General features: G+C 32.8%; 1 protein-coding gene and 1 long non-coding RNA gene across 2 annotated transcripts; one reads left to right on the forward strand and one right to left on the reverse strand.

The window, feature by feature from the left end:
- The first annotated feature begins 453 nt into the window (after positions 1-453).
- LOC136800508 (uncharacterized) lies at positions 454-9,073 on the forward strand. Its single transcript, XM_067057167.1, has 12 exons — positions 454-712; positions 3,336-3,386; positions 4,259-4,329; positions 4,546-4,623; positions 4,849-5,004; positions 5,247-5,433; positions 5,525-5,671; positions 5,906-5,959; positions 6,130-6,192; positions 6,438-6,500; positions 6,856-6,900; positions 7,718-9,073. The coding sequence occupies exons 1-12, from the start codon at positions 688-690 to the stop codon at positions 8,020-8,022; spliced, it is 1,245 nt and encodes a 414-aa protein (XP_066913268.1). The 5' UTR covers positions 454-687; the 3' UTR covers positions 8,023-9,073.
- A 5,402-nt stretch (positions 9,074-14,475) lies between these two features.
- LOC136800493 (uncharacterized) lies at positions 14,476-15,150 on the reverse strand. The gene is made up of 3 exons (XR_010845715.1): positions 15,125-15,150; positions 14,666-14,772; positions 14,476-14,493 (listed from the first exon to the last, which is right to left on the reverse strand). It is a non-coding gene; the product is annotated as an uncharacterized lncRNA (long non-coding RNA).
- Positions 15,151-16,002: the final 852 nt, after the last annotated feature.

Genomic DNA, 16,002 nt, shown 5'->3' on the forward strand with positions numbered 1-16,002 from the left:
ATTATGAAAAACTTTTGTTGTTGACCAGTTTTGATTAAATGGCATTTCTCTGTAAGATAAAGCAGAGGGCTTGAGTGGAGTTGAATCTCCTATTTGTAGGATTTAAATCTACTTATTTCCTACAGAAGTTGATCAAACGCTGGGTTGGAAGTAACGTTTACCCCCAGAATTCGAAATAGTAAAAATGTGAAGAAATCACTTTTGCTTGCCTTATAGTAAAGGTTGAAATACCACTCTAGCCTTCGGCTATATCCCATTTGGTTTTCTACGATTTTTTACTTTTTTCTATTTGCAAAATGTGTTGCATGATAAATTCGATTTTTCCATTTCGACATTCATTGGATTTTAAGTTCACAAAGATTCGAATCCTTGGTAAATACTTAAGGAAAAATATTTTGAGATTTTGCTCCAGCCAATAGAAGGATGCCAAATATTATTACAACCCGTTATCACCGTTAAATCAACGATAATCATTAATTTCGCAAGAGTCTTAAATCAATGATTATCCGTGATTTTTAAGTGCCGTGTCCGCTGCCTTGCGCTCACTCCTCTTCATTTAGTTTGCGCTTTAATAATGGTATCCTAGTTGCGTAAACTTCCCCTGTATTCTGCTCATACTTCATTCAGTGCCAATCGACTGTGCTCTTATATCCAAATTGACAAACACACATTGCTAGTTATCTCGTTATGGATTCTAATAAGCAAGAAAAAGGTTTGTTTGTTTTATTTTTTTCAAATTTCATCACAGAAGGATCATCAATCAGTGGGTAATCATCTGACATCTGATATCATCCACAGACCACAATCGATATAATAATATGGATCAGCTTTAGCTAGTGCTAGTGCGCTAGTTAGTAGGATGATATGGATCGGTCATTATGATATGGAGATCATCGTTGTAGGTTGATTGATCATCGTTAGGTTGATGGATCAATAGGTCGACAAATTGGTTGGTTGACGTATATATTGGTTAGTTCCAGACGATCTCAATCGAACGGAATCGACGATCGAACGTTGAACCAAATCGAACGCAATCGACCGATTGAAATTCGATTGTCGAACGCAATCGAATCTCAATCGAACCTCAAAATTCTGGGTAATATTCGATTGGTTCGATTGTTGTTCGACTGGTTCGATCGTCGATTCCGATCGATTGTTGTTCGACTGGTTCGATCGTCGATTCCGTTCGATTGTTGTTCGACTGGTTCGATCGTCGATTCCGTTCGATTGAGATCGTCTGGCTTTATTCTTACAGCTTCCCAACATCCAAGCTCTCAAACATCACAAGCCCAATGACATTACTTTCGATTTCCCGTAGAAATTATGCGATGAACAATCCGGGGGTCAATGAATCAACGATCAAACGCAATGGAACATCAATCGAACGCAATCGAATATCAATCGAATCTGAAAATTGCGGTAATATTCGATTGAGATTCGATTGCGTTCGACAATCGAATTTCAATCGGTCGATTACGTTCGATTTGGTTCGACTGGTTCGATCGTCGATTCCATTCTATTGAGATCGTCTGGTTAGTTGGCTGGCAGGCCAATGGATTGGTTGGTTAAGGGATTGGTAGTCAATGGATTGGGTATAGGTTGGCGGATTGGTTAGTTGATGAATTTAGTAGGTCAACAAAGAAGGTAGGTTAACTAATTGTTTTGGTTGACGAATTCTAAATGGATTGGTAGGTATATGGGTTTGTCAGTTGATGGATTGGTAGGTCAGCAGATGGGTAGGCAAATGGATTGTTTGGATTGATAGGTCGGCGGGGGATCGATGGTTGCTCAATGAATTGGTGGGTGGGATGGATGAATGGATCGGTCAACGAGTTGGTAGGTCGATGGATTGGTAGGTCAACAGATTGGCTAGTGGATAGATCACTAGGTGGATAAATCGTGAGGTTGTTTGATCGTTTAGTAGTGCGATAATCAAAGCGCTAGATAAATACCCACTGAAAATTGAAACTAGGAATTCATTGAAATATTTCACTGAAGCATCAAACTTTTTATTTTTTTATATAATTATGAATTAAAAGTTTTAATTTTTTGGAAATCATAGGACAATTAAAGTAAATTTAAAATGATTGAGTGAATTGGGTGGACGGGCGTTTTGGAATTATGCTTTGTCATACTTCTAAGCAACTGAAACCATCCGGGGATAAGTACCGTGAAGTCAAAATACGGGCTAACATGCATAGCCCTCAAATAAATGACCTGGCTGTTCATTAAAAAACAAAGTTAAATCAAAACAAAAATGGTAGAGTAAAGCTGCGAGCGGAGCTGCGTAGTTGTATTTTAATGACCAGCCAGGTTTTCATTTGAGGGCTATGCATGTTAGCCTCCACTGATGCAAGTTACCCGATCTCACGGTATAGAAGCAACAAAGCCAATTTTGTATTCGTAAGAATTAAAGATAAAGAAATTATGAATTAATATTACATACATTATTAACGCCCCTGTTTTTTAGTTTTGTCTAGTTTCCAATCTCGGAATATGATGAACCCTCGAGTGACCGAAATTGCAATTATAAATTATTGTGGAATTGAACATGTAAGGCGAATGTTGCACTTTGTTATGCACTGGTTAGGTTTATGGGTTGGTAGGTTGATGGGTCGGTAGGTTGATGGGTTGGTAGGTTGATGGGTCGGTAGGTTGATTGATTGGTAGGTCAACAAATTAGATGGTTGATGGATTGGTAGGTTGATGGGTTTGTAGGTTGACAGATTGGTTCGTCGATGAATTGGTAGGTTGGTTAATTGGTGGTTGGTGGATAGGTTGGTTGATAGATTGGTTGATGGATTGTTGGGTCGATGGATTGTTAGGTTGATTGATCATTAGGTTGAATGACCGCTAGGTTTATGGAGTTTCTGTATTTGCTTGGACGAGTAAAGCCTACAAACTGTGACTTTCAACCAATCAAAAACTGCAGTTTGATTCTGCAAACACACCTAAACCATGCTCTGTAACCAGAAAAAAAGATGAAAATAGCCTTATTTTGTTGTTTATTTTTCTGAGGCCATAAAAATGTGCCTTTAAAATTCCTTGTTTTTCTTCCTGATCTCTCACTTACAACCTAGAAATTCTCCAAATAAAAAGGAGTAAAAGAAAGATATATTTCTTTCAATAATTTTTTTTTGAAGTTTCTTTTTGATTAAGTATTTCAAGTAAAGTAAAGACTTGTTTTATAAATATATAAATCAAACAATGTGTGAAAGAAACTGGTTTTAAATTTTGAGTACAAAATGTAGATGATTCAATTAAATTGAGGAGTAACTTATAGAAATTAGAAATTATTTTTTAGGTTATTTTATGATATATTTTATATTTGTCAGGAACAACTAACAAGAGAACCTTGAAAGAAAACCAACCATCATCAGTTAAAGGTATACATCATTGTTTTTAATGTGATGTTCTTCTTCTTAAAATCTAACCATTAGCCGATATTCAATCCAATTCTTTCCCCTAAACTCCTTTAAGAATCTACATGTTACATTTTGTACATTAAAGAAGGGTATAATTAGTTATAAAAATCATTTTTAAAACATTATTGAGAGACCTTAATAAAAATGAATCAGGCCCTTTTTTGAAGAGAAGGACGAAAGGGTGAGTTTTTTACATAATATTGAGAAGGGAGGTTTTAAGATGGGCTTTGAAGGGTCCAATGACACCCATTATGTTTCAGTAAAATACTTTTCAACCTTTTTTCAGCTACAAGTAAATACAGTAATTCAATAATTTACTTGTACAAATTACTGACCGATTAACAATCTAACTAACTAACTGACATGACATGACATGACATGACATCTTACTAAAAATTACTAAAATCACGATGACTTTAACATTGGACAATTCGACGTTGGACAATTGACTGGGAGACTTTACAAAACATTTTGACTTGGAATGTAAGTTTTGAATTTCAAAGTAAGGAAAATTTAAAACGGTCGAAAGTTAAACGAGTACCCTTAATAAAAGATGAAGCTTTGAATGAAGCTCAAATTGTTCACAATTTGTTTGTAAAACTTTTGATAAAAAATAACCCTTGTGTAGAGTGGTTGGCAAACAATCTCTTCAACTCCAACCCTGACCCTGACCCTAACTGATAATAATGAAACTCCTGTCTACAGATCCACAGATTGCAAAATATAGGCTTGCATCCTGAGGTATGATATCGTTTGCTGACCGTGTATATCATGTGGCTAGTTGATTCATATAGAAATAATGTTTACAGAAGGTTATTAATTTTACTTTTTAGATAGTTGTACAGTAAATTTGGAAGGTGTTGATCAAGGTGCATCATCTTTAAAAAAGCAGAAGTTAAACAAGGTAAAATAATAAGGCTTGATCTTAGAATGCTAGCTATTTCTATACAGGAAAATAATTTTGAACCTTTTTTATTAATGTGAACATTCTTTTAAGATTTGAAGTTAAAATTTTTCTCAATTCACGATTTCCTGTTATTTTTTCTCAGGTAGAGATATAAAGATATAAATACTTTCTATTATTTTAGTTCTAACTGTCACCTCTTTTCCTTTCATCTAGTCTTGTCAACACTGTAAAGAACCGCTGAACATTAATGCCTGCCAGAAATGTGGTTCTTGTGGCAAAAAGCAAAACAAGGTGAGAAAAATTCTTTTGTGAATGTATTCTCTTAAGTTAGGACCATGTAATATATATAGCAAGATTTTCAGTTCTCTAATTTGATCTTTCAATATAAGGCTGCCTTACCACAAAATGTGTGTATCCATAATCAATAAATTCCAAAGGTGTAAATGGAGTCGAACCCTCGATATGATGGTAGTAATTTCAAAACTTGGTAAATGTTTTTATGGCATTCTTTTCCAGTGTTGTCAACATTGCAGAGAGCCCATGCCCAGTAACGCATGTAAGAAGTGCAGTCTCTGTGGAATGCAACAATCTAAATTGACAACCACAACAATGGATGACATCCCAAAAGGAAAAGTTGACCTGTGCCAACAAAAAAATATTATCAGAAAAAGAGTAAGTTAAATTATTTTTTGTTGTACCTTTTGCTGTTTAGAAAAAATAGCCTAGAAACTTTGCAAATGAATGGGTCCTTTTTTGTTCTTTTTCATTATTTACCTCCTTAGTATAGCCAATAATACAGTAAACTTTTAAAGGTTTTATAGATAGATAGTAAATGAGTTTGATTCTTTGAAATTTTTTAAATAATTTCATAACTAAAAATGTTATTTTCAGCGTGTTTCTCTTTTTATCTCTAGTTAAATACCCTAAACAAGAGGTGTAACAGCCATTGCGTTGTGCTGTATTTGAGTGGCGAGCAAAGGGTCCATGTCGATGGATATGCGACTCCTGGCTTTGCCACTCATTTTATGGAAAGCCTGGTGGTGGAGAATAATGTGGTTTTTGGTGATGTTATCAAGGAGACATTAAAGATGGCATATAAAGGTATACTTTTCTCTATCTAACAGCATCTGTTTTCCCTTAAAAGATTTTGTTTGTTTCAGCCTTAAACTTATTTTCACCGATGTTTTTTCAGATTATCGTAAATCTCAATCTGTGGTCACAACACCTTCTGACGAGGCTGAAACATTATCGGACAATGTTGAAACACCATCTAGTGAGGGTGAAGCACCATCTGACGTGGTTGAAACACCCTCCAAAACTGTTGGTCCTGGTACTGAAAGTAAGTTCTTCCCTTTTTGTTGGAAAAAAATTCGACATTTCACCTATCTTCGACATAAGTGTGTTGCTTTTTCAACCGAGCTTAGTAATTTCTCGCATTTTTTCGATCCTTTTGCTAATAGGACAAACGTAATCGTGAACCGTGATGCTTTGGGTATTAAGTAATAATCATTGATAGATTTGCCTTTGGAGAACACTGTTCTTCTTTGTAAACTTGCTTTTATTTATTAATCAGGAATGTCCGAAGATAACACAACTGAGATGACAACGGTGACTCTTTTGTTCGAAGGTACGAAATGAAATCCTGCACTGTTCAGATTCGTTGTTTTACCATTACTTTTAGTATTAAAATAAAGTTATCTTTTTTAAAAGCCTTCTAATACGTTAAAAATGATACCGTTACAAACTATTTGCTTAGCTTATGAAAATTTAAAGGCTATAAATCTGCTTGTTTATCAGACTCTGATGTACCCCAACGTTGTGTGCCAAATGAAACCGGCGAAACCACGCAAAATGTGATTGGTAAGTTAAAAGTGTTCTCTGGTTTTTGATAGCCGAAAAAATCTTCACTATGTGTCAAGTCAATAAATTTTCTATAAAAAATACAAAATTTTAGCAAATTCAAATACTGCTCGTTTTTTTATAATGCTAATTAATTTCTACTAACTCGTTTTTCATTATGACGTTAAGCGTATATTAAAATTTAGAGCAACCCATTTTCTTGCTCAATTTTTCATCTACAATGTATTGATTTGATTTGATTTCAGTGTCAGCAGAAAGTACTATTGAAGAAGCGCAGTGCCCCACTCAAACCGAGTTAAGTACCCAAGGTAAGGAATGTTAGAACGAATTGGTTGGAATCGGATAAACTTATCTATATTGTTCTGTTACGAAATTTGTTGTTGTATTCGTCCATCCAAAATATCATAAAGCTTGATCTTGACGCCACACCATTTCTATTTTTCTCGTCTATAAAACTCCCAAAGGATTTGTTCGCAACAGCCCTTTAAATAATATTACTCTGACAATTGTAACAAATTTATGTTTGAATTTACTACAGATTCTAGCCTAATTAGACGGGAATACCAATTATTAAGCGAGTATCTAATTTGCAATATTACAACTTGCAACTGCTAGACGGATTGATGTGTTTTTACCTGTTTTAACAAAGAAACTTGTTTTTAGGTTCAAGCCGTGTCGAAGCTTCAAATATTGTTGAAGGTGTCATAGGTGAGAACATTCTTCTTGTCGTATTATATCAGGGAACGAAAAAAACAGTACAATAAATAGATGATTTCTGCTATGATGCGTTTTTTTTTGAAAAACTCATAGTTCAATGATTTATGGCACCAGGTAGAAATTTAGGGTGTTTAGCAGTAACTGTGAAATAATTTCTTTTCAAAAGAGTTTTGTAGTTGAAAGTTTTTTTTAATTATCAGATTACAAAAAATACCGGGTAGCCCACAAAAAAGTGTTTGATGGCCTCGTGCAGCTAAAAATGGTCTTTTAATTCATATTTTTATTCTATTGATAGAGGAAAGCCTAAGTTAAAATTTGAGCTATAAATTTTTGAAATTGGTTCAGTATTTCATGAAGTTAAAAGCTTTCAAAGTAAAAATTTACTTTTCAAAAAAAACTTCTCTTAAAGCATTAAAGTATGCCTAATTTGATAACCCTTTTTAAAGTATTTTTTACTTTAAAAGTTTATAACTTCGTAAATTCTGAACCAAATTGGAAAGTTACAGCTCAAAATTTAAGTTGGACTTTCCTCTATCTAATAGAATAGAATTTCTAATGAAAATAAAAATTAATTAGAAAACCATTCGGGTGGCTCCACGTTGCCACCAAACACTTAAACAAACTTTTTTTGGGTCACCCGGTACACAAAAATGAAAAATTGTGTTGAAACTTTTTGTGTTATGTTCCTAAAGTGAATTAAAAGGAAACAAACCAAATCATCTATACAAATTGAACTTTTAGGAAAAAATACGTTATCGATTTCAGGGGATGGCTTTTATCTAATTTACTTTTGCAATTTCGATTTTAGAACTCTCCAAAGGTGCTATTAAAAAGGGGATGATCGTCCCAGTATACGCGGACCCCTCTCACCAAGACTCGTTTTGGTTATTCTTGTTAACTGACGTATACCCTCGGAAAATTGAAGGTATTTTCTTGGAGAAGATTAAAAACCGTGAATATAAACTTGGCAGGAAACAATCGTTGACGTGGAACTGCATAATTCGGAAAAAACGAAGTAAGGCAGAATTTTACGTGGTTAAATTATTATACGACAATGACCTCTATCACCTACCCTCAGCTGCAGTACAATTTTTAACGGCATTTACAGAATAGGAAGTTTTGTAAATAGATTTAATCCTGCAAAAGTACTAAAAATTTATAAAATGAGGGTCTCTATAGACTGGCTTCCTTTGTATCGTCTCTTTATATTATGGGCCTATACTAAGTGTTTTTGAGGGCAATAACGTAAAATATTGAGCGACGTCAAATCGTATTGTCCTGAGCTTACGAGGACAATAGGTTTTAACATCGCTCAATATTTCACATTATTTAGGTAGGTGATTCATTAATTAAGCTATGATAGTTTCACTAAAGTCAAGAAAAATTCTTTCTTTCGTGTTTGTTGTACTCGTTAAATTAGTCTATATTTCTTTTTTCAAATTATACTATTATTTCATGTTAAGCGATTGTTTTTTGCCAAGTTTGTATTTACAGTTTATACACGCTTCTATCAAGGTCATAAATAGGAATATTATATTGTATTCTTTACATTGCATATATGCTGACGCAAGCAGAATTTAAATCAGAATAATCGATTCAAATTTCGAAAAGGTGATTTTGATCCTGACAGCGATAGTAATTGAGTTTGATTATGATTGGTCCATTAGATTATTTAGACTGCTATTTTTCATATTAATTTTATATACTATTTTTAAATAATGAAGAGAATCTTCTTTCTTGGTAGTGCTCGATATTTTAAATAGAGCAGTATACTTTTTTCGTATTTAAATATATATTTTTTTTCTAAAAAAGCGTATATTGCTCGTTCGCGCACCTAGAAGGAAAGCTGAGCAAACTAGTTTCTTTTGTTTCAATAATTTAAATTTGGCGCGAATATAGTTTGGCGGATGCTAAAAATTTAAACCTCTAGGTGGCGTAGAAATGGCAATTTAAAAAACAATTAAACTTTGGCAGACGACGGAAAATTTTGGTGGGAACTTGATTTAGAGGATTTTGGACAAAACCCTAAGGTATACGATGATAGTATTTAAATTAGTAGTTTTGATTAAACCTGACATTTGTAAAACATTATATTTTATAACCATAGGACATTTCAATTATTCTTCATGATATGACATAAACATAAACATAGCATTAAAAGTAATATTTCGTTCTATTCTTGACCTCAAATTTATATTCATTACACACTTTATTCTGTATCGGATAATGGTGTCATAGGGTATTCGTTATGTCACTTAGGGTAGGAATTCTAGACATTTACCTTGTCATTCGATTATGATTTGAAATATTTTCTTTGGGACACACATCTATCTATTTATAAAGTAAAGATAAGGCAAATAGTTCCCCATCCCCCCTACAAAGACTACAATACAATATACAAAAATTTAAAATAATGAAGAAAAAAATAGTATTTTTAGGAAAAAAGTATTACAGCAATTGGTAAATAGAGGTCTAGAGGTGTGGAAAAAATCTTAAAATTGAGCCCTTCTAATATTACACTTTTTTTTTGTAAGAACAACGAGGCTCAAAGTGGACAAAATAAGAACTGGCTGAGATGACTAAATTTTTGTTGGACAATAGGGTAGATGAAAAAGATGACACAACAGGACTAGAAACCACAAAAAGTTTTATTAAATTAAATTAAACTAGCCGGTACCCGGCGTCGCACGCCGGTTAAGCTGTAGCTGAACGCACTAAAAGTCCTTTGGATGTTGAAGCTGGCTTAAAAAAACGATCAAATGAACAAAAAGATATCTTCAAAGTTTGACTCTAACCCTCCCTAGGAGATCTCGCTTCGCTCGCATTAAATACGCCGTCCAGTTTACGACAATTTGAGAAAATGTCATGGTAAAGAGGAGTGAAATGTAAAAATGACAATTCTTTAGGAAAAAGCGGGGAAGTCACAAAGAATAGTGCAACTTTGTTTTTATCCCCGTTTTTATCAGATTTGAAAAGATAAATAAGTCAATTCTAAATTACTTTTTTTAAACCCTTGTCATAACTTTTCGAATTTAAACATGCAATAAAATGACGTACACAGTTTTTAAAGGCAATAGCGCTATACTTATAGTAGGGGTCGGATTTGGTGGTACTTCCATGGTATACTCTGAAATACATGCTGATGTCAGCCCGAAAGCTGATTGGCTTAACCGACAGTTATACGTGGTTTAAGAGTATAGCTAAAACTTTATTATGTTTTCACAGTAAACGAAAGTGAATGAAGACAAAATGTAAACAAAAAGATTGCAAAGAAGTTTTCGAATAAATTCACAATAGAATGTCTTCATTTAAAAATAGAAACACTCGATTTCATTCAAAAGAAAAAGAAATTCTTTTTTTCTTTCAGTTTTATGTAAGTCTTTTTGTGTTGTTGTTGAACATTATAGTAAATTATATTCACTTTTTTGAATATATTTTTTGGAATAAAGTCACTTTTGGTTTTTGTTATGATCCAGCACTCCTAAATACTCCTCCGTATGGATGTTTGTGCCAATGCTAGATCAGCATTTAATAAATATACCATGCGTCGTTCCCTTTTAACAGTATCAACCACTTGAATGTTTTTATATGAAGAAAGAGATGGACTTATTTCTTCTCTTGCTTTTTATCGCCCTTTGAATGCTGTTATTGTTCGAACGGACAAACTTTTTAATTTTTATGTTTTGATTTACATTTGAAATGTTCTTTTCTATAATAAAAAAAACTTGTTTTGTTTTGAAAAGAATTCGAATGTCATTTATTAATAAATACGATCGTTAAATACATTCGAAAACATTTCAAACAAAAGAAAAGAGAAAAACAGGATCAGGCAAAGCTGGGCAGAAATTAAAATTACTAAATGTAGATGGGCCTTAAATTTCAAAACAAAGGCTGAATAAAGTCTAAACCAGGCTCTATCCGATCTGTCAATCAAAACAAATAGAGAACAAAACATTGCTTGTGAAATCGAAAGTGACACACAGACAGAAAACAGAAAACAAAATGACATACGCGTTGTACTAATAATATATAGATTAATATTTGTGGGAAATTTCCTAGTGTATCAATTAAATCGTTTTTATGTTATAGTTTAAGATTTTTGGAGACAATTTTAACAAATCGACCTGCCAAACAATATAATATACTCTCTGAGAATGCAATTTATTTCTAACATCCAGACAATTTCATTCGAACTTTGGTTGAGTTGAGTGAAATTATCTAATGTCAGCGCCCCTGATCATGTTAAAAAATAAATCAGCTACCTTTTTGTCTTAAAATCATACCCCGTAAGCAGTTGGGCCGTCGCTAACTTTTTTTAGCTAATAGGGTGTTCGATGATGGTTGAAAAATGAACAACATTCAATTGAAACGCAATGGTCCATCAAAACAATGTAATCAAAGAGGTCAGCAGTTAATGCCAAATATTTTGTTCAAAAAGTGGATGAAGTCGAGTAGTGTTTTTTTATAATTTAATTTGTTACATGTTTCTTTTTTATAATTAGGTGCCTACCCCTTTGTCACCAAAACCTGAGCCTGTGTATGCTTATAAGCGTTATACTTATGAAAGAAAAATGTATTCATGATGCAATCAGTACAAAGTGCTCGTGATTTGCAATTTTTCATCAAATTTTAGAAAGAAGAGAGCTTGGAGGATTTTGACTAGTACCTAACAACCTTGAATTAATTTCACACACAGCACAAGTAGACATGATGTATGATTACAATGAATATACTATGCATGTTTAACGCGCTTCTGAATATATAGTAATAACATAAACAGTGTGGGGATGTTTATATACTCTGAATAGTTTACTACGAGGTTTACTAGTCTTAAGAGGTAACAAAAAAAAGTAATGTCTTAACCTAAAGTTGTCTTATCTACTGTATAAATGATTTGACAGTATGTGTTGTTGGTCTATGGTCGTTGGCGACTTTCCTATTAGGATAATTTCAGAATAAGTCAAGCATAAACAAAATAAGATTTTAATGACTAGACTAAATAATGTTAAAGTTTTTACTGTTCCTCAAGGGATTTTATTTTGTCTCAATTTGCCCTAAGTTCCAAAAGATTCTAATAATTAGTTATTTTGATGGTAAACTCTCTTTAGTGCAAATCCCAAAGATATAAAAAACTTGATTGTTAGACATAATGACAAATTCAATTTATATGAGCAAGAAACTGAAAGAAAATGTCAGTTTTTATTAAAAATGAAATATATTCTTTCTCAGAGTTGAAGGGGAAATATACTTAAAAACATTCTTATTTTTGCGAGCATAAACTTTGCTCCGTTTTGTGGAAATTAAAGGGATTCCTGCATAAAAATGAAACTTAATCCATTAAAAGCTATAATGAAAAACATTTGAAAAAAGTTATCAACGGCGAATCTATCCTAAGATATTGACATCCAAAGTTCCAAATTCAAGACATCTGCACTCTGTGGAACCCATATTGAAATGATAATTTCAAAGTTTGATTTCAAACTTTCTGGTATCCTTAAAATCAATATATAAATGGCTTTTTAAGGTATACAAATCCTCTAGATGTCATGCGCCTAGTGGTCAATCATACTAAAATTATTTAGTTAAACTACAGGTATCCTTCTAGCCTGCTCTCAATTATTTTAGTTTGATGACTAACTGTAATGAACAGAAGTTTTCCCAATTCAAATTTTTTCATTTTTATATGGCTTCCACAGAGTGCAGATGTCTGAAATTTGGAACTTTGGATCTATCTATCTATTTAATTTTAAGTAGCATAAAACTCCTTCCTATTATTGAGCCCATATTCGCCACATATAAAATTTAAAATTTAAAATAAATATTATTGTTATAGTGTACAAGTTTAATTAAAATTAAGGGAAAAAAATAAACTACACAGCAAGAGTTAAACAAAGGGACTAAGGCTATAGTACTTAAAATAAGAAAAGTGATATGAAAAATGAATTAATGTGCTAAGTAAAATTTTTTATTGATATACAAAATAAAATAAAACTTCTTCCTATTATTGAGTAAACCTCAGAAATAATACAAGAGATTAGTAGATGCTAAGCAGGAATGAATGAATTAATGGCACAAAGATTGTTCTAGGAGAAGGTGCTAAGACTTGACACAAAGATTGTTCTAGGATAAGGTGCTAAGACTTGAAAGTGGAAGTATAAATATTTATGTTAATATGTTAATATCTGGGATAGAATCACTGATTAACGATTTTCCAGAGCTTTTCATGATAGCTATGCCCTGACAAAGTTTCATTTTTTGTGCCGGAATCCCTTTAATGCGCACAAAAAATATTTGGAGGAGTTTTTACTCAAATATTCATTAGTCTTTGTTTTTCCAATGTTTCAATTTTTCTAGAACTTTTCCGTCCCATCCTTCCATAGTAAGTCAGGGGGCATTGACAGGTGAATAGTAGTACCAAATCTCCACAATTCAATTTTCATGAAAGTAAAGTCTAAGAAAATATCAGTTCGGCTATCAACAGTATATATATGTTTTTCTACTTTCTACGAGTAGCAAACATTTCAAAATTAATCCATTTCTGTATTTGAAAGATAATCCTGTAATCTCATCACTACTTCAATATTTCCAGACTACCACGTGTTGTGACTTCCAGCCTCCTATTAGCTTTTGTTGATGATTGTGACTAGCATATTGTATATCATTTCTCCGTCACATTAATTTTGTCAATATTGTTTCCATTTACAAATATAAAGTAGGAAATCAAACAAGATTGTGCATAATTTTCTTTTGGACTGGGACACTGCGCATTGGAGTTTTAATCATTGTACAACCTCGTTCTCCTTCTCCTATGTATCACTGTTCACGCCACAATCATATACACCTATAAAGTTTATAAAGAAAAAAAAACTTTAGCTGAAAGCTTTATATAATATTTTCATTCAAGTTTTCTCATTGACAGATTAACTGTTTTGGTTCTTCGACTTGACTTTGTTAATAATTTAAAAAAAATACATGAGGTTGATGTAAATATTAACACTTTGTCAAAGCACAAACAAAACAGACTTAAACATTAAAGAAGGGCTGTCATATGATGATCAACAAGTTATGACTTACTAACTTATACTAGTCTAGTCTAGTATAAGGTAAGGCTAAAAAGACGTGCATACAATTTCTCTTTTTATCTGGCCAATACGGTATCTTTTTGGATCTTTCCTTGCATGAAATTAATAGCATTTCTCATTTCGCTAAATAAAACTTGCTTTTCTTCAATGTAACGTTGCCTTTTAAGATATTTTTCTCACCAATATCCTGCGTTTAACAGCTGAAAAAAAAAGAAAAAAGGGACTCCTTTAAATAATCTGAACTTCAACAAAGCCAACTTTTCCATAATGAGATCTAGAGAAACAACACGTCATAGGCTGTCTTGAAAAAGAATAAATATCTCCTAATTACTTCAGAATAGGAGCTATCGTCTCCACCAAGGTAAAATTCCTTTGCCGAGATGATTATGCATTTCCTTATTATTGTTTCTCCGGTCAACATTTAATAATCAACAACATATCAATTTTCTGCTTCTTTAGAGCGGTCAGTTTTGATCGGATGTTTCCCTTTTTTTACTTGTATCTGAAATAGAATCAATACCAACGAAATAAAAATCTAAGATGTAATACAAAAATGTTCTAACATTCATAGGATTGCATGTGTAAATAAGATTTTGCAAAAAAAATAACAATCTTTAAATTGCATGTAATTTGTTTACTAAATGAAAAAACATAAACAACAGAGGGCAAAATACCTTTTTCTCCAACTTGAGCATTCAACAAGGTCTTTTCAATTTTGGACTTTTCAATTGCCTTTGATTAAAGGCAATAAAATCCCTTGGGAAAGGCTTGTGTGTGCATTCTAAACAAGAATTTTTTTAAGAAACTAGAAGATCTTTTCCATTTAGCTGACTTAGAAGAGCGCTAGGGATGTTACTATTGGAATGTCTATTTTTGGACTTTTGAAATCAGTAAAAATAAGTTTGTTAGGAAAAGCTGGCGAATGTTTTAATTCACAATAATTTAAATTTATCAGAGGAATCTCTTTTTAAAAATGTTTAGCCCGAATTGATGTTAACTTCTTCAGAAAAAAGACTCAAATCTTAGTTTTCTTCAAATCAAGCTAATTAGCAATTGACCCCCTATTTGACTAACAGCCCTAATTCAACCCTCCCTTAAGCATCAATAATAAAACGAAAATAAAGAAGTCGTACCAGTAAATCTTCGACTTTAATCTCTTGGTAGTCGATCAAGTTCTTGTAATTGATCCTGCTTATCAACTCTAACAACGATAGACTTTACCATAATCCATTGTCTTGGGAATGATAATCTGCTGACAACTATGTGATAGTCAGGTGGAAGGTGACGCTTTCCACCAGAAGAAGAGCTTTTCAGCGTCGGAAGGTTGGCGAACCACTCTACTTCTCAAACCTAGAAAAAGTTACAAAAGAAAAAAGGTATCAAAGTAAAGCAGAGTGAAGCCAAGTGCAGTGACAGCCTGTAAAAGCAGTAGAAACTGCCAAAAGATTTACTACCGGGGCATGGTGTTTGACTAACTGCTTGGACAGTACATTTGTAGCAATTTTTATAATTTATACTGATATATAATACTATTGAGCAAAGGTCTTCAATTGAGGACAACGCGCCAAATCCTAACATCAACACTGTTACCTAATGCTCTTTTTGAATTTCATCCTTCCATTGCATTATGATTTTAGTGGATGTTTGTCTGACAAGTCACCAATCATTTTAAATTTTCTTCATTCTAAAACCAAAGAAATTATAGATTAAAAAGACTGAGTCCTTCTGGCAATGACGTACAAATAAATACGCTCAATCATCTCTCACATGAAGTATCATGTCATGCCAAAACCTTTCAACGTAGCAAATTACCGTATCTTGTTACCTTGTAATATCTCTTGACCGAATCTGGTACAAGTTTTTTATTTTGGATTGTTCCAGTGAAGAACTGCTTCTGTTAGTGTTTTTTTTCCTGAAAAATTAAATCAGAAATAAATAAAGGAAAAGAACAACTGTATTAGTGACATAAGGGAGAAACGTACTTAAATTAAATATATTTGACTTATGAACA

This window comes from Clytia hemisphaerica, unplaced genomic scaffold, assembly GCF_902728285.1.
Source record: "Clytia hemisphaerica strain Z4C2 unplaced genomic scaffold, Clytia hemisphaerica genome assembly, whole genome shotgun sequence".
Lineage (NCBI taxonomy): Eukaryota > Metazoa > Cnidaria > Hydrozoa > Leptothecata > Clytiidae > Clytia > Clytia hemisphaerica.